Genomic DNA, 21769 nt, shown 5'->3' on the forward strand with positions numbered 1-21769 from the left:
GAGGCGAGCCATTAAAGTCTGTGCTCAGCAGCACATAAATCAAGAGGAGAGAGGAGAGAAGAAAAGAGAGAGAAGAGAAAGGAGAGAGGAGATGTAAGAGGAGAGAGGAAGAGGAGAGGAGCGCTGCCTGCCCCAGGCAGCCCCTTGAGGGGCTGAACCAGTGGGGTTCAGCAGGGCCCCCCTGTGCCATGACCAGGTGATGTGGGTGCAAACTGGATGCTGGTGGGTGACGAGCAGCAGCTCTGCCCTGGGTGCCTTTCACCCTGAGGCTGATCCTTTCCCAGCCGGGTGGAGCGGGTGACAAAGCTTCCTGCAGATAAAGCAGATTGCATATTAAATATGAAAGGCAATGGCAAAGGGCAAAGAGGGGAACCTGGACTTGGGTGGTGATGTAAAGGTCACAGCAGAGAGGATTAATGCCCTGTCGACTGACGCGTATTTGGCAGCTCCTTGAATCCTGGCATGAGGAGGCCTCATTCATTAACCTGATTGACTCCGCTAACGCAGGGCAGCCACAGGAACCCTCTTCCTGCTGGGCCCCCTCCAAGAAGAGGCTCTGAGCGGTGCCGGGTGGCTCGAGGTCTGTCTGGGGTCCCCGTCTGACACCCTGCAGCGATGCCTTGGCCACCACCCAAGAGATGACAACTCGCTGAGGGAGAGGCTGACGAGGCTGGAGCCTCGCCAAGGAGAGCCGCCGCCGTCTGCAGCTCGCTCTGGTCCCCCACAGCCCCGCTCCAAGCTGGAGGAGCCCGTGGCCGTGGTGGCACCGGGCTGGGGGGGACCACCACAGGGTAGGTTTCACCAAGCAGATGCTGTGGTGGCTGTAAACCCACGACGGACGAGCCCCTTGGTACCCAAGAGCTGACGGATGCTCACGCAGCATCCCTGCCACACGGGTGGCCGCGCTGCTGCCCGCTCCTGCTTTCCAGGATACCTCTTGGGACAGGGGGAATAAAAGGTGCTTCCCAGCCCCGCAGCTGCGGTGGGAGCCAAGGGTGAAGCCACGGGAGCAGCCCTGGAGCGCGCTGGTGCCCGCGGGGATGAGCAGCATGTGTAGGGAGGTGCCAGGAGACGAGGCAGAGTCTCCCCTTCCCCTGTGCTCTGCACCAGGGGATGAGTAATCGCTGCTGACACCTCGGCAGCGCAGACATGGCAGCTCCTGGGGCTGGTTCTCTCCTTTGCTGAGAGAAACAGCTTGTGCAGTGCCCTGCTTAGCTCCGGTGCTTCCCCCGACGGGAGCCAGCCCCTCGGGAGCAGGAGGGGGCAAAAAGTGGCTTTGTGGGGACCAGCCCCTTCCTGCGGTGCCCAGACAGAAGCGCCAGGCTCGGGATGCAGCAGCACCTCCTGTGAGCCACCTGCACCACGCTTATACCCAGATCTGTTGGAAGAGAATAAAGGTTTTTTCCCCCTCTAAAGGCAGCTGGAGCTGTGGAGGTTTTCCAGGGAGGTTTTCCAGGGAGGTTTTCCACCCCGCTTCCCCGCTGGGCCTCTGCAGCCAGGCACAAACCAGAGCAACGATGGGAGGATGGAACTGCCCCGGCCCAATTCCTCGCTCCACATACGCGGAGCCTGGAGCGCTCGATGGGCGCTTCTGCAGGAGGGCCAGGACCTGGTGGAACCTCCTGCAGCCTGAAAGCGCAGCTTGGCCCCGGGCTGGAGCGGGGTGGGCACCGGCAAGGCTAAGAACACACCGCTCCCAGGGCTGCCTTCAATTACAACGTGGTTTAGGAGGGCAACAGAATGTCCCCTTTGCAATCAAACCCTCAGCTTTTATCTCCCTTGGAGGAACGGGCTGGCTTCAAGAGCGAGGAAGGGCTATTTTCCAGTGTCTAATAAAGCCGTTTGAAATGAACCTCGGCGGAACAATGGCCTGAGCTGAGAACTGGCATTAGAACAGCACATCGGGCGGGGGAGCTGTGCGACAATTTATTTCCTCTCCTTTCATTTCATAAGAGGGAAGGCAAAACAAAGCAGACACCTGAGGCATCTCCCGCCGGCCAGGGACGTCGAGCGAATGCTGCCATCGCGCGGGGAAGCCTTTGCTCAGCCCGCGGGAAGCGGTGCCTGTGCTTTGGGGGGCAGGATGAGCCCCGGGATGCTGGTCCCAGCCCTGCCCCTCCTGCCCCCGCAGGGATAACGCTGGTGCCTCCGCGGCAGCCGGTTCTCAGCCGGCAGCTCCTCGGCTCCAGCACAATCGGCCTCGGCTTCCCGTGGCCGCGGGGTTGGGAAGCTGCTGAGCGCTGCCAGCGGGAAGCAGCCGCTGTGGCTGTGCCAGAGCCCTCGGCTCTCCCAGCCCGTTCCTATGGAAACAGGTTGGAGCCTGCCCAGTTTTCCATAAAGCAGGAGAAAGGAGAATGAACTCCTATCGGTGAAGTGGCTGTTGGCACATTTCGGGTGTTGCAATCCCAGAGGATCTGTGGCCCCAGCTGAGTCCATGGGCAGGGTGGCTGGTGGCGACGCAGCGGAGAGCAGCGCCGTAACCTGCCCGTTCTGCCGAGATGAATCACGGCTCACCGAGGAGGGTTAAAGCTGAGGAGTGATCGCAGGCAATTAAATGGGGGAGAGAAGAAAAGAACAGATTGAGGAGCTGATGGCTTTGTGCTCCGCGTGCTGGGGAGTCAGCCGTGCCTCAGCGGCGCGGGTGGGAGGCACCGCTCATGGGCACGGCGAGTGCCTGACCCCCGCGGTGCACGTCTGCCACCAGCCCCGTCCCAGGCACGGGGCTCTGTGCTTCTGAACCTTCCAGGAATGAAGATGTGACCATTGAGATGGTGGGAGGGGTCCTTTTGTACACAACGAGTCTCTCCATTACAGCAAAAACACCCCCAAACCCTCCCAAAACCAAACTGGGAAACGCCAGCCCCAAATCCCTGAATCCAGAAACCACTTGCAATAAACCCCCCAAACCCTCCAGGTCAGTTCAGAGCCCCCCCTGAGCACGAGCAGCACCCGAGCCTGGCAGTGCTGGGGCCTGACTCACATCTCTGCGTGCCTGTGCTGCCTCCCATGGGAATGCCTTCACAAGGAGGCAAGGAAGCAGCCATGGCGGGCGCAAGCTCCCCACCTGAAGGCACACGCAGCCACCACCATCTCTTTGGGCCAGGCAGAGCGGGTGGTGGGGAGCAGGGTGCTCTGAGGAGCTTGTCCTCGTGTGGTTTGCTCCCCATGGGCAAGCAGAGGTAGATGGAGCCGCATCCACCGCCCTGCGGGAGAGGGGCTGGGGAGCCGGGTGTGAGCGGTGCCGGTTGCTCCCGCCTCGGTGCTGGGCTCCCGCTGCCAGATGGGGACTGACACACGAGTATTTACCCGCACGCGGCAAAGCCCCAGACGGGAACAATCTGTTCTCTGACGGGAGCTCTGGAACTCGGATGGAAGGGAGGATCACACCCAGAGGCTCGGGATCAGTGAGGGGGACGTCGGGAGCGGGTGGGATGTGACTTGGGCAGCTCTGGAGGGAAAGAACATGTATTCAAATGGGGGTGAGCGGAGCCCCCGAGGGAGCCCCCCAGGGGAAAAGAGAGCCCATGTGGGGCTCACAGCGGGGTGGGGGACCCGCTGGAAACAGCAGAGCCCCACCACAGATGGAGGGAATCATGGAATGGGTTGTGTTGGAAGGGACCTTAAAGCTCCTCCAGCTCCACGGGCAGGGACACCTTCCACTAGAGCAGGTTGCTCCAAGCCCCTGTGTCCAACCTGGCCTTGAACACTGCCAGGGATGGGGCAGCCACAGCTTCTCTGGGCACCCTGTGCCAGCGCCTCAGCACCCTCACAGGGAAGAGCTTCTGCCTCAGAGCTCATCTCAATCTCCCCTCTGGCAGGTTAAAGCCATTCCCCTTGTCCTGTCCCTCCATCCCTTGCCCAAAGCCCCTCTCCAGGTTTCCTGGAGCCCCTTTAGGCACTGGAGCTGCTCTAAGGTCTCCCCTTACGGAGCCCTCTCTCCTCCAGCCCAGCCCCCGGCCCGTCGAGCGGGGAACGGGCCCCGATGGGGGCTGCGGAGGAGCCCCCCCGGCCTCAAGCGCTCCGGCGGGGCTGAGGCGCGCATGCGCAATCGCCATCACCGCTGCCCTGCGCGCCCGCTTGCGGCGGGCGGTGCCCGGGGGTGCAGCGCTTCGCGATCGCTGCCCTCCCGCCACCGCCGGAGCGGGTCGGAGCCGCGGCTGCCGGAGCGGGTCGGGGCCGCGTTCTGGGCCGCGGAGCCCCCGGCACAGCCCCGCGGTGCCCGCGCTCGACATGGCCGCCGCGCTCTGCCCTGAACCGAAATGGCGGCCGCGCGGCGCCCTGCAGGCTGCGCAGGCGCGGCGGGGAGGATGGGGGGGCGCTCGCGTGCGTCATCAGCCTGCGCCGGCGGCGGCGGCACCGGCCGCAGCGGAGGGGGTAAGGGGGCGCGTGGGGGGGCAGGACCGGGCCCGGGACCGGGCCCGGGACCGGGCCTCTTGCGCGGGGCGGAGCCGCCTCCACGGCCGCGGGTGTCCCGCCGGCCCGGCCTCCACCGCTTGCACCCGCTGTGACCGTGTGCGGCAGCCCCGGGGCCTGTCGCGGCCTCCCCTGCGCGCTGGCTCGGTACCGGCTTCTCGGTGCTTCCGGTGCCTTCGGGGCTCCGGGAGCGGCAGCCCGGGGCTGGGGAAGCGGCTCCCGAAGGCAGGGCCCGTCCGGAGCCCCGCCGGGCTCCGCTGTGCGGCTGCGGGGCAGCCCCGGGGCTCCCGTGTGCTCCCTCCCGGCGAGCCCCGGCAGGGCGGGGAGGCCGCTGCCGGGCCGGGAACCGAAACCGAAACGGAGCTCGCAGCCATCTTGCAGCGGGTGCCCGCCCGGCGCTGCCTCCGCTCGGGTTGGGGGTTGGTTTTAGCCCGGTTCTTTGCTCCCGAAAGCGGGGGATCTAGTGCATGGATGAGCCGGAGGCAAGAGCAGCCCCCGGGCTTCGCTGCTGCCTCTGCCTCGGGGCCAAACGAGTTCCCAGAGGAAGGAGCTGGGAAGGGGGAACCCCCCGGCTCTGCACGGAGCCCCCCCAGCTCCGCACATGGAGCTGGTCCCACTGCCGGCTGCAGCTGGAGGCTGTCCATGAAGTGTGAGCGGCCTCGGGGTGTGCTCGGTGGCGATAGGGAGCGTTGGGGAGGTCAGACGTGCATCGGGAAAGGCATCTCTGTGAAGAGAGGTGCCTAAAAGAGGGCGCTGAAAGCTGTCGCCCGCCCGGTGCCGCTTGGTGCTGTGTGACCGCGTGAGCTGCTTCGCCTCCTCCTGCCCGCGCTGCTCCGGTTGCAAACCTGGGATCCGTCTGTGCCGCTTGGGAAGCGCAGGGGGAGCCCTCACCAGGAGGCATCATGACCAGACAAAGCACCCCTGAGCTCGGGCGCGAGGGGACCGAAGAGGTGCTTTACAGCTGGTTCTGGGGCTGAACTTCGCTGCTGGCTCCTGTGCTGGGCAGCCCTGAGGTGCTCTTTGGGTTCAGTGGGAAAGCTTGGTGCGGGGAAGCTGCTTTGGTGGCAGGACGGTGCTCAGCGTGCGGCGCTGGAACGGGCAGGTTCTCAATTAATTCCTTTGTTTCCCCCGTCCCAGCAGGCGCCTGCTCCGGGCGGGAGCGCACAGAGCGAAGCCGAGCTCCCCTTGCCCTGGCGCAGCAGCCGCCGGGGCCACGCGCGGGTCCCAGCACTGCGCTATGAACAGGGGCACTGCTCGAGGCAGAGGCTCGTGTCTGCCCTGCTCAAGACAGAACTGGCCCAGCACCACCCAAGCTTTCTTCACCCACCTGCGTGCCCGCCGAGGAAGGAACCAGGGAGTGTTTTTGCAGCAGCAGTGCCTGACGGAGCAGGGCACGGAGCTCTCTTTGCTTCAGGGATCCCGGGATATCAGAGGCGTGCGAGCTGCGGCACCGGCTCCCGCAGAGAGATGGCAGCCCCGCTGGAGCAGAGCAGGCTGGGATAAGGCCTCCAGTGAGCATCCTTGGGCAGAGACCTCCCCACGGTATTGCCCTCCTCAGTATCGCCGTCAGAGCAACGCCGAGAGAGACTCTGACAGCGTCAGGCTCAATTTCCAGAGGCTCTCTCTTGCTGGACAAGACTGCGAGCGGGAAATCCTGACTCTTTTCAGGCAGCTCGGGGAGGGGGAGACGTGCACGGTTCATGAGCTGGCGCGGAAGCTTCGAGCTCAGAAGAAAGAGGTCAACCGTGTTCTCTATAAACTCTTCCGAGAAGGCAAGCTGCACAAGGGAGGAGAGACGCCGCCGCTGTGGAGCATCGCCGGCCCCAGCGCAGGCAGGGAGAGGAGCCCCACTGAGCACTGCAGTGGTCGCACAGCTCCAGCTGCAGAGAGCAGGGCGCAGAGGAGCGCGGCTGCTTCGGGAGACGCCGATCCCGCCATGGCTGAGACCAAGGACAAGATTTGCAACTACTTGTTCAGCGTGGCAGAGAGCACAGCGCTCAACCTGGCCAAAAACATCGGCTTCTCCAGGGCCAAGGACGTCAACGCCTTCCTCAGCGCCCTGGAGAAGCTGGGAGATGTCCACAAGCAGAACACGAGCCCCCCGCGGTGGTCCCTGACGGACAGGAAGCGCGAGCGGATGCAGCTGAGGCTGAAGGCCAGTGCTCTGCTGCAGAGGGCAGATCCCAAACCTGAGCCGGCCTTTGCGCCTTCCTCTGTTCCTCCGTGTCCCCGGGAGGTGACAGCAGCTTCCCCAGCGGTGGGCATGGCGGGAGGAGAAGGCACAGAGAATGGACAGCAGCCCTTGGGGCACGCCGATGGCAGCGACACGGAAGCAGCCGTGCCTGAGGACGCCAAGCCCCAGTTCTCCAGTTTGAGTCATTATGATAACTCGGAGAACGGGAAGTGGGCCACGGATGATATCCCGGATAACCTGAACTCCATCAACAAGCAGCCTGAGGAGGCAGAAGCCATCATGAGCTCCCCGGCTTCCCCCAGTTACAGCGCCCAGTTTGAAGCTGCTTTACCGTGTACACCCGTGGAGAAGCTGATGGCTTGTCAGGAGAAGAACCCAGTGAGTGGCCTTACTGAGTATTCCCAGTACACGTACCAGCACTGTGAGTTTGCCATGCTGGAGCAGAGTGGACCCTCTCACGAGCCACGGTGAGAACATTGCCTCCCTTTCCTGAGCTGCCTTCTTGCTTAAAATGCTCTTGACTTCCACTAACTTCAGCCCCTCGACTTTGTACTGAAAGGCCTGCTCCTTACCGCTTGCTTCAGAAGGATTAGCCTAGTGATTGCTTGCACCAGCTTAAAAAAGCCAAGCCAAATCCCCCCTCCCCCCCCAAAAAAAAACCAAGGCTAAAATGTAGCCCTGGTTTGCCCAGTTTTGGCAACCCTGCACCTCATTCCGAGCAGGGAAGGTGGGGTTCATGTCTTCGGGTCCCATCTGATTGAATCACTTGGCTTTCATTCTGATTGTACAGGGGGGAAACTGGTGTTTCCCAGCTACCTCCCAAGATGCTCTCCCCCTGGAAATGGGAGGAAGGGAGCCCAGAACAAAGGGCTTGGGTGCAGCTCTCTTGGCTTAGATGAGGTGAACCCCCTCTGGCCGTTTCTGGGGTGGCCTCTGAGCAGAGCACGTAGCGTGGGGCAGGTCAGGGTCTGGAGTCCTGCTTCCCCTTGTGACACCCTGGCTGTTCCTGAGCACTGCTGAGCTGGTGAAAAGCTCTCCATGTGCCACGCTGGAACATGTCAATGGAGCCGCTAGACAGGAAAATTGGCCTCGTTTCTAAAGATGAAGCCCCATTTTTGTTGGGAAGGAGGGATCTGAATGGCTTCAGCCCCATAACCCCTCTCCGCATCTGGTTTGACCCTCGGAAGCAGGTTTCCTCTGTGTTGGGCTGGAGGACAGGAGCGAAGCAGCGTGTGTTAGACTCCACAGGGAGCAGAGAGACAGAAAGAGCAAAGGCAAGAGGTTTATGTGAGGCAGCACCTCCCTGAGGTGCTGGGAATGCACTGGATAGCCAGGAAACTGCCAGAGGGATGAGTGACCCCGCATGACCAGGTACAGATGGAACAGCACAGACCGCTTTTAAGCTTTCTTCATGCCTGTGCAGGAGATGCAACTGCTCTCTGCACAGAGCCATGACATGTTCCTGGGGGTCATGAAAAAGGCAGTACAGCCTGTTCCTTCAGAACAAGAGCTGGAGCTGCTCCTCTGGCCTGAGCAGCTCTGGAAGGGGCAGAGCTGTTGGAGCACCCTTGGTATTTGTGCCTTCTGCACATGGCAGTGTGGCTTTGCTCTCCCAGCCAGGATTAGCTGTTCCTTCTCAGTCCCAGGAGCAGCCTCGCTTGCTCTGAGAACACACCTCTCCGTCTGGATTTACCTCTTTGGTGTTCTCTTTCCAAGGTTTAAGTTCCAGGCAGTGATCAATGGGCGCCGCTTCCCACCAGCAGAAGCAGGGAGCAAGAAACTCGCTAAACAGGAGGCAGCAGCTAATGCTATGAAGGTCCTGATGAGCGAAGTGGAGAATGGGAGACGGGGGGGAGCGAAGTGTGAAGAACCCTTTCCCTCTGGGAGCTCTGAACCCGAGCTGGTGAGTCTTGTCTTCTTTCCTTGGGAGGCAGCTCAGGCCGGGGTTAGGCTGCAACTGGTTTCCTCCCATCTTCTTGCCGTAGCCTTTGCAGCCGGAGCCAGAGCCCTCACCTGCAGCAGCTCCCCTCAGCCTGCTCCCCGGGAAGCATCCCATCAGCATATTGATGGAGTATGGGCAGAAATCAGGGAACACGATTGAATTCCAGCTGCTGTCTCAGGAAGGGCCACCTCACGATCCCAGGTATGGCAGATGGGTGTCAGCTTTGGGGAGGACGAGAAGCCTTTTCTTTCATATCCTTCCTCTTCAGCACGCTCCCCACGTTCCTCATCACTGACCTGGCTGAGTGCTGCTCTGATCCGAGGAGTCTGGGCATGGCTCCTCCAACACCTCTGCCTCCAGGAAGAGACCAAACCCAACGCCCTTTCCCAGAGAAAGGACATTGTTTCATCTGCCAGAGCAGGAGCAGGTTCCAGGCCTGTACCCTACCTGGTGGTGCTCTCCTGGGCATGGTTAGGGCCATTGTGGTAGATGTCAATTGGAGATGATGCAAAAGGATTTAACTTCAATTGGGAGACAGGGATAGTAACCAGATGGAGACACCTCTGCTTATGTGCTTCTCATATGCTATAATGTCCTGTCAGGTTCAGCTACTGTGTGAAAATGGGTGACCAAATTTTCCCTGCTGTGGTAGGAAACAGCAAGAAGGGAGCAAAGCAAATGGCAGCAGAAGTTGCTGTGAAGATTCTTTCTGGAGAGTCTGTACCTCATGTCTTGCCTGAACAGGTACAAAGAGCTTCTTTAAAAGAGCCAAGTGGTTTGGGTCGGGTCCCCCCCTCTCCCCCTTTAGTGCACCTTCCCCTGGGTTTCACCCCACAAGGCCACGTGCTGGCTCTGGCAGAGGTTTGCTGCTGCTTTTGGCCTGGGGTGCTTCCAGCTGCTCAGTATTTAACAGCCTTCTCCTGTCTAACTCTGCTCTAGCCTGTGGTGAAGCCTCAAGGTGACCAGTCCATGCACAGCCCTGCACCGTGGATTCCCACTCCGGATGAATCCAAGGTGGCAAAAACAAAGGGTGTCGGGGAGCTCATCAAATACCTTAATGTCAATCCTGTCAGTGGCCTGCTGGAATATGCCCGCTCCAATGGCTTTGCTGCAGAGTTCAAACTCATTGACCAGTCAGGACCTCCCCATGACCCCAAGTAAGTCGCTGCAGCTGCCCAGGAGGAGGTTTCGCACTGGTGCTCTTGTCCAGGCAGAATTCCTGGTGCAGTTTGAGCTGGCAACAGGCCGAGCTGCTGCCTCTGGACGGCACGAGCTGCCTCCACTCCCCTCTCTGCTTAAAAGCCAGCCTGAAGCCTTGTGGGTTTCTTGCTTCCTCAGAGCTCTGCTGCTCTCGTTACAGGTTTGTGTATCAGGCGAAGGTTGGAGGCCGCTGGTTCCCGGCTGTAACTGCTCACAGCAAGAAGCAGGGCAAGCAGGAGGCAGCGGATGCAGCCCTCAGAGTCCTCATTGGGGAGACCGAGAAGCTTGAGCGCATGGAAGGGATGAACATCCCGGAGGTAAATCCTTTTCCTCCAGAGCTGGGGCTGCTTTTGTAGCCCTGCTCGTCCTGTGCTTTCAGCCTGGCAGAAAAATGCCTCCAAGGTCAACTGTGGGGCCTTTGTTCTCGGAAGGTGTAGCTAAGCTGCCTTCCCTGAAGTGGGTTAGGCTTTTCCTCAGGGCACAGACGTGCTCTTCCCTCCTGCTGGCCTCTGCTTTAGGCTTGAATTATCATCAGCTTCTTCCAGAAGCTACTGAAACGTGTTCCTGTGGTGGAACACAGCAAGCTCCTCTTGAATTGTGTGACTTCCCTCCCCCCCACCCCTCCTTCCAAATTCCTTCGTGCTGCATTAAAATCTGTCAGCTCAAAAACTCGGGAGCAGAGAAGAGCAAAGCTCTGGCTGTGTCGGGAATGGCTATCCCAAACCTGTGCTGCTTTAGATCCGAGTTGTGTGAGCTCTTAAAAGCCGTGTGCCAGGCTGCACAGCTGAGCACAGCAGCTGTGCCTCGAAATAGAAAAGCCATCAGGGAGGATTTGTCACTCAGCAGTGCCAGAGGAGGCAAGAGCCCGGCTGCAATGGGAGGGACTCTGCAGCCTCCTCACAGGCAGGCACAGAAGGAATTCCTTCAAAGCCAGTAACAGATTTCCTTGGCTGAGGCTCTGGGAACAGGGAGATGGGTCTTGTTCCTTTGCGCTGGGGGTTTCCCCTGGCAGTCTCAGGAGGCCATTCCTCAGCCCCTGGCACTTGCTGCCAGGAGGACAGCTTGCTGCTGGCGCTCAGCGATGGTGCTCACAGCAGGGCTCCAAGTGTCAGACAAGGCTTTTCCAGGAATAGAATCATAGAATGGGTTGGAAAGGACCTTAAAGCTCCTCCAGCTCCAACCCCCTGCCACGGGCAGGGACACCTTCCACTAGAGCAGGTTGCTCCAAGCCCCTGTGTCCAACCTGGCCTTGAACACTGCCAGGGATGGGGCAGCCACAGCTTCTCCATCCAACCCATTCCAGTTCCCCAGCACCCTCACAGGGAAGAGCTTCTGCCTTATCTCCTGCCTGAATCTCTCCTGTTTCAGTTTGAACCCATCACCCCTTGTCCTATCACTCCAGTCCCTGATGAAGGTCCCTCTCCAGCATCCTTGTAGCCCCTTCAGATGCTGGAAGCTGCTCTGAGATCTCCACACAGCTTCTCTTCTTCAGGCTGAACAACCCCAATGTTCTCAGCCTGTCTTCCTACGGGAGGTGCTCCAGCCCCTGCTCATCGTCACGGCCCCCGTCTATACCTAAAAGAACTTCACCTCCTGGACGTGATACTGTCCATGCACTCAACCCCAGCTGCGCTGCCCGTAGCTCCTGTTGTCTCTGTTCCTGCTGCTTCACGTTAGCAATTTCTTGAGCCGTTCTATTCCATGAGCTCTTAGCAGTCCTGCTCTTGTGTTCCCTGTTCCAGCTCCCCGTGAGTGGCAGCACCCTACACGATCAGCTGGCTATGCTGAGCCACCAGCGCTTCAACACCCTCACTGCTCGCATCCAGCACAGCCTGCTCGGGCGGAAGATCCTGGCTGCCATCATCATGAGGAAAGGGAACAAGGGCCTGGGAGTGGTGGTCAGCATCGGCACGGGTATGGACCTGAGCTCTCACTTCCCTGCTCGGTTCCCTGTCAGGGAATGGCTGTTGCTGAAGGCTTCCTCAGGGAGAGCAGGAAGCGTTCCCGGGGCTCGCGTGGTGCCGCAAGTGCTGTGGGTATAGTGAGAACAACGTGGGGGTGCCTGCAGCTATGCTGCTCCTCATCCCTGCTCCCGCTGCTGCCTGCTGCTCTGTGCACCAGAGCACGGCTTCCTCATGCTGTACAGCTCCTCCCAGCTGCGGGGACCTCAGCTCCCTTCCTGGTGAGCTGCCACACATCCAGAGTGTTGGCTGGAAACCACTTGGTAAGGGCCACTGCCCCCAAACCTGGGGCAGTTTAAGTCTCTGTTGTCCCTAAAGTAGCGTCTTTGTCCCTTTGTTTTCTTCACTGCTTGGATCAGGATAATGATTTCATAGCCAGGGGGGTGCTGCTGCTCCTGCTCAGGAGCCCAAAGTAAAACCTGAAGCAACTTGAAAGCCTCCCTCTTCCTGTAGAGCTTGTGTTGACTTTGCCCCTTGCCTGGTTCTGAACTGTCTCTCAGGTAACCGGTGTGTGAAGGGCGAGGAGCTGAGCCTGAAGGGGGAGACTGTGAACGACTGTCACGCAGAAATCATCTCTCGAAGAGGCTTTGTGAGGTGAGAGAAAGGGAAACCTGCAGGAGAAGCAAGTGCCAGGAGGTGCTGACCCATCCCAGGGGGATGGAGCTGTGTTGGGAGAGGCCGGGATCCTCAAACACTACTGTTTACCCACGTGGTGTTAAATAGAGGGAAGTTATTTCTGATAAGAAGGGGCCATGCCTGAATGGTGCCCAAATTAGCACCGAACTGGAGAGTTGCCAAGAGCCCAAGGGCTGCATCTGATGTACCTAAAATAAAGCAGCTTGCAGAGGCTGCTCGGCTGGCGCGCGACGCGCTGCTTCAGCGTGAGCCCAGCTCTGCCTGAGCCAAGGTGCTGGGGAACCTGCAGGCCAGCTCCTCCTCTGGCCTTCCTGGCTCTGCGTGCCGAAGGCTGCAGGAAACCATTCCAAATGTGTTTGTGTGGATAAAAGAAATCCCTTTTCATCGCTTGGAGAAGGGTTTTCCCAACTAAACTGCAAAACTAAACAGTTCCCTGGGGCACTTCTTAAACTCAAGCGAGCTCAAGTTGGGCTAACTTTGGGAATGTCTGCTCTCCCAGTTACGACCAGCAAAACCAGCTGCTTTCCTAAAGCCTTTGCCTGCTGCTGCCGTGCTCTGCGCTCCTCAGCACTGGAAGGTGTTGAGAGCAGGTCCCTGGGAAGGTGTGAAGTTGGAGGATGCCATTTCTCACTTACTGTCTGCCTCAGCTCTTCATCTTGACAGTCGTGGCTGCTGTGGCACAGCAGAGCTCGCAGATCCAAGAGGAGTGAGCTCCCTCTCTCCTTGCAGACCCAGGCCCTGCACAGGCTCCACTGGAGCCTCTGGGAAGCTGCAGTTTTTCCTTAGTCCTTGATGCTGCTTTGGAGACCTCAAGGTTTTTTGCCTGTCCCTGGACAGAAGCAGCCACAAAAGGCGCAGTCATTGTAAACAGATCATGGGCTGTGCTAATAATACCTCCTGTGCTGAGCTGCCCGCGGGGCTCTTTGCTGCTGGTGCAGACATGGTGCTGACTAAAGGTGCTGGGTTAACAACCTTGAAGCCTTCTTCACTCTCAGCTCAGACGCACGCAAGCAGCACCCAGCCAGGCTCCTCTCCCTCTCCTGCCGGTGCCTGTTGTCTGCTGTGTGGCCTCTGCATGGCAGGAAATCTGCTCCATCTCGTGTTTTTTCTGTAGCAGCAGAAACTCTTTCTTGGCTTCCACGTATTCTTGGCCACAGCTCCGGGTCTTTGCTCTCCCAGGCAGCAGGATGAGGCGACTTGGTGCAGCAGAGGCAGAGTTTGGGACCCTTGTGTCCTGGGCACAGGCAGTGGTGGGACTGACACTTTCCTTGTCTGAGGAGCAAAGCAGCCTCCTGATGTGAAGTTGTTCCTTTCAGGTTTCTCTATAGTGAGCTGATGAAGTATGACCCCTCTGATCCTTCCTCTGCAGAAGAGAGCATTTTTGAGGCAGCAGGAGGGAAGAGGCTCAAGGTCAAGCGCGGTGTTACCTTCCACCTCTACATCAGGTTTGTGTGGGGCTGTGCAGGGCCACCGCTGTCAGTGGCACCATCTCCCCCCCTGGCCCTGGCTGTTCTCTGAGGGCCGGTGCTAACGTGGGGAGCATTTGTTTTCTAGCACAGCACCGTGTGGAGATGGGGCACTCTTTGATAAGTCGTGCAGCGATCAGGCGAGTGTGGTGGGGCAGGCTCAGCATCAGCCCCTCTTTGAGAACCCCAAACAGGGCAAGCTGCGGACCAAGGTGGAGAACGGTGAGTGCATTCACTCTCCTCATGGGGGGGTGGCTCCAAGTCCTCTTCTCAGAACCTTCCTGGAGCTCCAAAGCTTCCTTACCCCTCAATTTGGGGTGCTGTTGTGGGATTTGAAGCACTGAGGTAGGGGAAAGGGGTGGGAGCATTAGAGGGAGTCCCTTCTCCTTCCCACCTCTGGCTGTTGGACTGCCACACTAGCAAGAGCACAGCTGATGTTTGCTGCCAAGCTTGGATGTCTCTGCCCTCCCTTTCAAGCACTATTTCATGCTGCTGCAGCAATGTTAAAACTGACTCCTCTGGCCTCGCTACATGGCTTCTCTTTTTCCAAAGGGACATTCTAAACACATTCCTTGGAGCTGGGGACAGACCAACCCCGGAGGTCACCCCGTGCCTGCGCACACAGGAGAGTTGCTGGTGCGGTTGCTGCTGGGGTTTTGGGTTATTGGATACGTGACTCTTTCTTCCTCTCTCGGGCAGGGGAAGGGACCATTCCTGTGGAGTCGAGTGACATCGTGCCCACGTGGGATGGGATCCAGCACGGGGAGCGCTTACGCACCATGTCCTGCAGCGACAAGATCCTGCGCTGGAATGTGCTGGGCTTACAGGGGGCTTTGCTCTCACACTTCCTGGAACCAGTTTATCTCAGCTCTGTTACACTCGGTAGGAGACCCAGCATCCTTCCGGGCCTGGGCTGGATGTGCTGCCCTGCCCCATAGAGCTGGGCTGCAGCAACAGGGAACCTCCCTTCTCCGAGCGATGAGAAAGCTTCGTTGTGGAGGCTGGAGGAGTAAGGGGCTGAAACGTCGTTCTTGGCAGAGCTGTGCTGTTTGGAAGTGGAAAAGGGAGTTTTTTCCTTGTCTGCTGTGGGTGGAGTGGGTTTTCTCCAAGCTTCTTGGTTTTCAGCAGGCACATGTGATCTGGGAGGGCGAGACAGAAACTGCCTGTTTGCGTCTTGGGTGAAAAACATTGCAGTCTTTAAACCTTCCTCTTACACATCCAGGGTACATGTCGCTGAGCCACGTGGCTCTGAGCTTTCTGGAGCTCCTGAGATGCTCTGTGGCTCTCGGAGCCTGGCCTGTGCTGGTCCTGCTTCCTCATGCCTGCGGGTCTGTCTCTCCACAGGTTACTTGTACAGTCAGGGGCACTTAACACGTGCGATCTGCTGCCGCGTGGCCAGAGATGGGAGCGTGCTGCAGGACAAGCTCCGGGCTCCGTATCACATCAACCACCCCGAGGTACTGTGGCCTTGCCACCTCTTCATCTTTCCATCCCCACATCCACCTCTGCCTATGGGGCCTCCCGGGGGGGGGTCTCCTACAGCAGCTCTCCAGCCAGGCTCAGGGGGGCGATGGCCTGAAACCTGCCCCCTTTGTGGCAGCCGGGGGGTCATGGCAATCACTTGTTCTGGGGGGAAAAGGAGACCGAGGTCCCGCGTTCCCAGCGAGCTGGTGCAGCAGGGCTGGTGCTGAGCCCCGCTCTTGGCTGTGCTGCAGGTCGGGCGGGTGAGTGTCTATGACTCCGCGCGGCAGACGGGCAAGACGAAGGAGTCCTCAGTGAACTGGTGCCTGGCTGATGAGAGCGAAGTTGAAGTCCTGGATGGCACCAAAGGGAAGGTCGATGGGTGAGAGGAGCCTTTCCTGTCGCTGCTCTTCGGGCTGGGGGAAGGGGGCAGCTCTGAAGCTGTGGGTACACTCTGTGCTCGTACCAGCACCTTGTGGGTGGGGAGGGCTGGAAGCAGCAGAGCCCTGCTGAGACGGGAAGCCTCGCAGCAGCCCATGGAGGGCTTTTCCCCAGGCTCCCTCCTCCTCTTTGCTCTTCTGGGGGTCACATCCTTCATTGCTGCCTTTGTCTTCCTTCTCAGCCCCAAGCTGGACGTGTCTCGTGTGTCCAAGAGGAAAATGTTCGCCCTTTTCCAGCAGTTGTGTGCCAAGAACAACCGCAGAGACCTGCAGAGCCTCTCGGTGTACTCGGATGCTAAGGAGGCAGCCAGGGCCTACCAAGAGGCCAAGCAGAGCTTCTTCAGCACGCTGGAGGAGATGGGCTACGGCAGCTGGATCCGCAAGCCCCAGGAGGAAGATAACTTCTCTTTCCCTGATGCATAAGGAGCTGCCCTCGCTGTGTGTGTGGAGGGAGCGTGCACAGGCACGTGCGTGGCTGGGAGCATCCTTCTTCCACCACCACCTTTCTGAGGTGGAAGCAGGAGCGTGCAGCGGGTTCCCCTGTGGGCCTGGCTGCCTCCTCCCTTGTACCTGAGCCCCTGCCCTTTCTCTTTTTAACACGTGCATGGGAATTACTGTCTTTTTTAAGCCAGGGCAGGTTTGGTCCCTGTTCGCTTTTATGTTTCCATCTCCTCTTGACTTTTGTATTAGAAGAAGGCACAAGAAGCCAGAGGGGTGCTGCAAGCTCACACCCTTGGGCCTGGGCCCCACGGAGCTGCTTTGGGGGCAAATCGTCTCTTTTAAGGAATCAAACAGCAGCTGAGAGGCTGGTTTGGGGGTCTGTGTTGGGGGGGGCTGGGTCATGGGGCTGAGCTCTGCAGGGCCCCACCAGCACCCGCTGACATTCCGCATTAAGAGTAATAAAAGCCAGTTTCTCTATGATGAGGTGGGTCTGTGCAATGGGGGGGGAGTTCCTGCAGAGGGATCGGGGGGGTTGGAAGGGAATGGAGATAAATTTCCACTTGCCAAGTGATGGATGAGCCAATGTGGAATGGGGGCACTTGGGAATTAAGCCTCTTCCCTCATCGGGCAGAATGGAGTCCCCAGAAGGCTTGAGGGTACCCTGACGTGATGGAGCAGGGTTCTCCTGGCTCGAGGATGGGGGATGTTCTCTGGTACTGGGACAATAAGATCGTAGAATCCCAGCCTGGTTTGGGTTGGAGGGACCTTATATCGCACCCAGCTCCAACCCCTGCCACGGGCAGGGACACCTTCCACTAGAGCAGGTTGCTCCAAGGCCCTGTGTCCAACCTGGCCTTGAACACTGCCAGGGATGGGGCAGCCACAGCTTCTCTGGGCACCCTGTGCCAGCGCCTCAGCACCCTCACAGGGAATAACTTCTGCCTCAGAGCTCATCTCAATCTCCCCTCTGGCAGGTTAAAGCCATTCCCCTTGCCCTGTCCCTTGTCCAAAGCCCCTGTCCAGGTTTCCTGGAGCCCCTTTAGGCCCTGGAGCTGCTCTAAGGTCTCCCCTTCAGGAGCCTTCTCTTCTCCAGGCTGCCCCAGCCCAGCTCTCTCAGCCTGGCTCCAGAGCAGAGCTGCTCCAGCCCTCGCAGCAGCTCCGGGGCCTCCTCTGGCCTCGCTCCAACAGCTCCACGTCCCTCTGGTGTTGCTGCCCCAGAGCTGGATGCAGGATGCAGGGGGGGGGCTCACAGGGCACAGCAGAGGGGCAGGATCCCCTCCACAACCTGGGGCTGAGCCCAGCATGGGTTGGACAAAGAGCCCATGAAGTGTCCAGTGTGGAAGCGTAGCCCCAGAGTGGGCCTGAGCCTGGGGGACCGATGGCTCTGGCTGCACCCATGGGTGCTGCACCAGGGCTATTGTGCTCGGGGGGGCTCCGCTCCTCATGGGGGCACAGCAGGACCCCCTTGCCCTGCGCTTCCCAGGGCTGCAGCAGCAGCAGAGGGGCCACAGGGCAAAGCGGGACATGGTGTGGGGCTGCTTTAGGGACGTTTAACCCTGGGGGGTATCCGGGGAGGAGAAGGGCTCCTCGTTGATGCCTCGCATGCGGGTGCCCCGGTGCCGGCCCTGCCTGCGCCACGCTCCCCAGCACGGAGGATTAGTGCTATTTATTTATAGCAAACGCTCCAGTTGAGTCTCCCCAACGAGGCCAGTTCCTGCCCGCGAGGCTGAGCACGGGACCTGCTCCCCTGCAATGGCTTCGCATTCCCCTTTCCCTTGCCCAATTGGTCTCACGGCTCCATGCACCGACCCTGGAGTTCAGCAGGGGATGGATGGTGGCAGTGCCCGAGCGTGGGGCAGCCCCTGGCCCTGCCTGCAGCTTGCACCTAAACCCAGCATCCTCCTGCCGGGTCCATGCTCCATCCTCCTCCCCATGCGTCAGTGCCCAGCTCCGGGCAGCCCTGGGGGTGACACAGGGCTCTGGCAGCCCCATCCCTGCATTGGCAGGAGGAGACGGGTGAGTGGGAGGGAGCCGGTTGCATCCCCGTGGAGCCGGTTTCTGCACTCCCTCCCTCAGCAATTGGGGTTCTCCTCCTCCAGAGCCGATTCCTCCTTGGCACCTCTCACCTTGGCCATGGGGAGCCGGAGCCCCCCCCGAGCACTGGCTGCGTCCTTCCTTCCTGCAGGATGAAATGACACTAAATGCACCCAGCCCCATCCTGTGTGAGCATTTATTGGTCTGCAGTGGCTGCCTGGAGCCCAGCTCTCGCTCGGGACCATCCACCCGGTGCTATTTGGAGGTGGGGGTGCCCTGGCCGAGCTGGAGCAGGGAGTTGGTGGCGTAGTTCTGGAAGAGGGGCTGCAGGAACATGCCGATGGTGCCGAAGACGCAGACAAAGACGAAGATCCACAGGAAGAGGCGGTCGATGACCATGGCCACGTACTTCCAGTCCTCACTCACCTGCGCGGGGACGGAGGGGGCCGGGTCAGGCGGGGGGAACCGGGAGCTTGGCTCGAGCCTCACATCAGCTCCATCAGCGCCGCAGCTCCCGCGGCTGCCCCCCGCCGGTCCCGCACTGAGCCGGGCTGGGGGGGGGCCACGTCCCCCGGCCCTGAGCCCCGACCCGCAGCCCCGCGGTGCCGCGCAGGGTCCGGCCGTGTGGGAGCAGCCGGAGCACGAGCTCCCGGATGGGGCTGCAGCAGCGAGTGGGGGCCGGGGCCAGGCAGACCCCCCCTCGGTGCTCTCGTACATCCCTTCCTGCGATGCAGCCCTGCGCCAGCGCACGCTCTGCACCCTGGGGCCATACATGCACCCCCCAGCCCTGCCCTCACCCCTCAGCCCTGCCTGCCCCCCCCAGCCCTGCCTGCCCCCCCCCAGCCCTGCCGGCACCCCCCAGCCCTGCATTCCCCTGCCCCGACTCACGCTCTGGTCATCGTCCTCGCTGCGCATGTGGTCGGCGATGAAGCGCACGCCGTCCACCGCCTCCTCCAGCCCGCAGGCGCAGCCGGGCGCCGGCGCCTGCCCCTGCTGCTCCCGGTACCCATTGAGCCCGTCGGCCTTGGCAGCGCCGGGGTTGGCGTAGCAGGAGCAGGCCCGGGCGCTGGCCCGCAGGAACAGGGTGGCGGTGGCGGCGGCGGCACGCTCCTGCGTGTGCCGGCGCTGGCGCAGGCGCTGGCGGGCGCAGTTCTGGCGCGGCTGCTTCATGAAGAGCAGCGCCGGGAGCTTGCGGAGGAAGAGGGTGCGGACCCAGGGGGGCATCGTGTGCGTGGTGGGCGAGCGGTGATGCACGTTGAGGACGCAGACGCTGGTGACGATGGAGAAGGTCACCAGCACCATGGTGAACATGAGGTACTTGCCCACCAGCGGCACGTCCAGCGAGGTGGGCGGCACGATCTTGGAGATGAGCAGCAGGAAGACGGTGAGGGCGAGCAGGACGGAGATGCAGAGCGTCATCTTCTCGCCGCAGTCGGACGGGAGGTAGAAGACCAGGATGGCCAAGGAGGTGATGAGGATGCAGGGGATGATGAGGTTGATGGTGTAGAAGAGCGGCTTGCGCCGGATGATGAAGTCGTAGGTGATGTCCACGTAGGTGGAGTCATCGGGGTTCTCGTTGCGTCGGCCCGGCAGCGCCACGATGTCCCACTCGCCGCTGGGCGTGAAGTCGTCCAGGCTGGCCACCTCGCTCTTCAGCACCAGGTCGATCTCCGTGCGGTCGTAGGTCCAGGAGCGGAACTTCATGGTGCAGTTCTGCTGGTCGAAGGGGAAGTGCTTCACCTCGATCTTGCACGCGCTCTTGTAGATGGCCGGCGGCAGCCAGAAGATGCTGCCATCGTAGGAGATCACCGCGTTGGAGTAGAAGGAGACCTCGTACATGCCGTCGGCGCTGGTGCAAAGGGATGTGCTGTCAGCCCTGGCCCTACCCCAGCGGTGCCACAGAACGCCCCCCTGAGCCCCAGATGGGGTTGGGGCACCCCGGAAACAGGCCACTTACTTGTTGTAGAGCACCACGTCAGGCAGCCAGATGTGCTTGGAGGGCAGACGGACCTTCTTCATGTTGTCAAAGTCCTCTGGCTTCCAGGTGAGGCGGTAATCCTCCCACTCCTGCCGACCCACAGGCTCAGCCCGGCCGGGGGGGGCACGGGGGTCCCACCCATGGGGGCCAGAGGAGGGTGCAGGGGGAGGCCCCAGGACAGTGTGGGCGTTGGGGTCCCACCCAGGGTGTACAGGGGGTCCCAGGGCAGAAGGGGTTCATGGGAGGATGGCGGGGGGGGTCCCAGGACAGGGTGGGCATTGGGGTCCCACCCAGGAGGGTATGAGGGGGCTCAGGGCAGGGAGGTCCCAGGACGGTGTGAATGGAGGGTCCCGGGACAGGGTGAATGGGGGGTGCTGGGACAGGGTGAATGGGGGGTCCCGGCGCAGGGTGAATGGGGGGTCCTGACGCAGGGTCCAGGGCTCCCACCTGGGTCAGCCAAACGTTGGTGGTCATGATCTGCTCCCGCTCGTGCTGTGGGGAAAACGATGGGGGGTGGTGGTGACTTGGGGTGCTGGGGGTGAGGAAGAGGCACAGAGGGGATGCGGAGCTGAGCCCCGGCCACTCACCACACTGATGAGCTGCGCCAGCGACACCATCAGCTGCACGGTCACCAGCTCGGAGCCGTTGGTCGCCGGCCGGATCAGCTTGTTGTACCGCGCCGGGTCCAGCAGATACTCCACCAGCCGCTCCTCCGTGTCGGTGCCCAGGCCCCCTGCGGGGGGCAGGAGGCTGAGCCTCGTACATGCCGTCGGGCATGTACGTGTGGCTCCGGGCTGAGGCTCTCGGGGCAGGGAAAGAGAATGGGGAGCCCTGGGGGCTGTGGAAGCTTTTGGGGCCGGACCGGGCCTGGAACCCCGGGCGGGGAGGGGCAGCGGGCGGGGGCTGGTACCGGCTCCGCACCGAGTCTGTGCGTGGTCGGTACCGGATGGTTCCGTGCAATAGAGAGCCGGCGCGGTCCCCTCCCCGCCGGTGCCGGTGCCGGTTCCCGCCTCCCCGAACCCCGGCACTTACGTTTGAGGGCGGCGAGGAGGCAAAGGACTCGGAGCAGCGCCATGGGGGCGGCGCGCTGCCGGTGCCGCTGCCGGTGCCGCTGCCGGTGCCCGGGCGCTGTCCCCGGTGCTGCCCGCGCTCTCCGCGGTGCTGGAGCCGGCGGCGGCGGCGGCGGCCCGGGCGGGGCGGCCCCGGGCGGGAGGCGGTGCCGGGAGCTGCGCCGGGGCCGCCCCGCGCTCCGCCGCCGTCACCGCCGCCGTCACCGACCCCGTGGCCGCCCCCGCCTCCACCGCGGGTTCACCGGGAGCGGGCGGCACCGCGGGGGGGGGGGTGTCGGCTCCCACAGCCCCGCGCCCCACCGGGGGTCCAGCCCCGACAGCCCCAGCCCCAGCGAGGCGGGGAGGAGCTACCGTTGGACCCGGAGCGCCGCACACACGGGGGCGGGTGTTGGGGCCCTCCCGGGACCCTCGGAAGTCAGGGCCCCCCCCCCGGGCTCCGGTGTGGCCCCCCCCGGTTCTCTCCTCCCTCCGCCGGTTCCACCCCCCCCCCGGTGCCCCCATAGCCGCTCCGGGGCAGGGGGCGGGGCTAGCGG

General features: G+C 61.4%; 2 protein-coding genes across 2 annotated transcripts; one reads left to right on the forward strand and one right to left on the reverse strand.

Moving 5' to 3' along the window:
• The first annotated feature begins 4317 nt into the window (after positions 1-4317).
• On the forward strand, positions 4318-16634 carry ADAR (adenosine deaminase RNA specific). Its single transcript, XM_030473780.1, has 15 exons — positions 4318-4374; positions 5554-7074; positions 8324-8510; positions 8593-8750; positions 9152-9293; positions 9489-9706; positions 9910-10066; positions 11492-11663; positions 12211-12304; positions 13663-13791; positions 13901-14034; positions 14512-14694; positions 15157-15269; positions 15528-15655; positions 15896-16634. The coding sequence occupies exons 2-15, from the start codon at positions 5651-5653 to the stop codon at positions 16134-16136; spliced, it is 3480 nt and encodes a 1159-aa protein (XP_030329640.1). The 5' UTR covers positions 4318-4374; positions 5554-5650; the 3' UTR covers positions 16137-16634.
• Positions 16635-18370: 1736 nt separating this feature from the next.
• On the reverse strand, positions 18371-21755 carry CHRNB2 (cholinergic receptor nicotinic beta 2 subunit). Its single transcript, XM_030473783.1, has 6 exons — positions 21199-21755; positions 20754-20899; positions 20614-20658; positions 20146-20255; positions 19077-20037; positions 18371-18614 (listed from the first exon to the last, which is right to left on the reverse strand). Exons 1-6 carry the CDS (start codon positions 21239-21241, stop codon positions 18444-18446), a joined length of 1476 nt encoding a protein of 491 aa, XP_030329643.1. The 5' UTR covers positions 21242-21755; the 3' UTR covers positions 18371-18443.
• Positions 21756-21769: the final 14 nt, after the last annotated feature.

Source organism: Strigops habroptila, chromosome 22, assembly GCF_004027225.2.
Source record: "Strigops habroptila isolate Jane chromosome 22, bStrHab1.2.pri, whole genome shotgun sequence".
Classification (NCBI taxonomy): Eukaryota; Metazoa; Chordata; class Aves; order Psittaciformes; family Psittacidae; genus Strigops; species Strigops habroptila.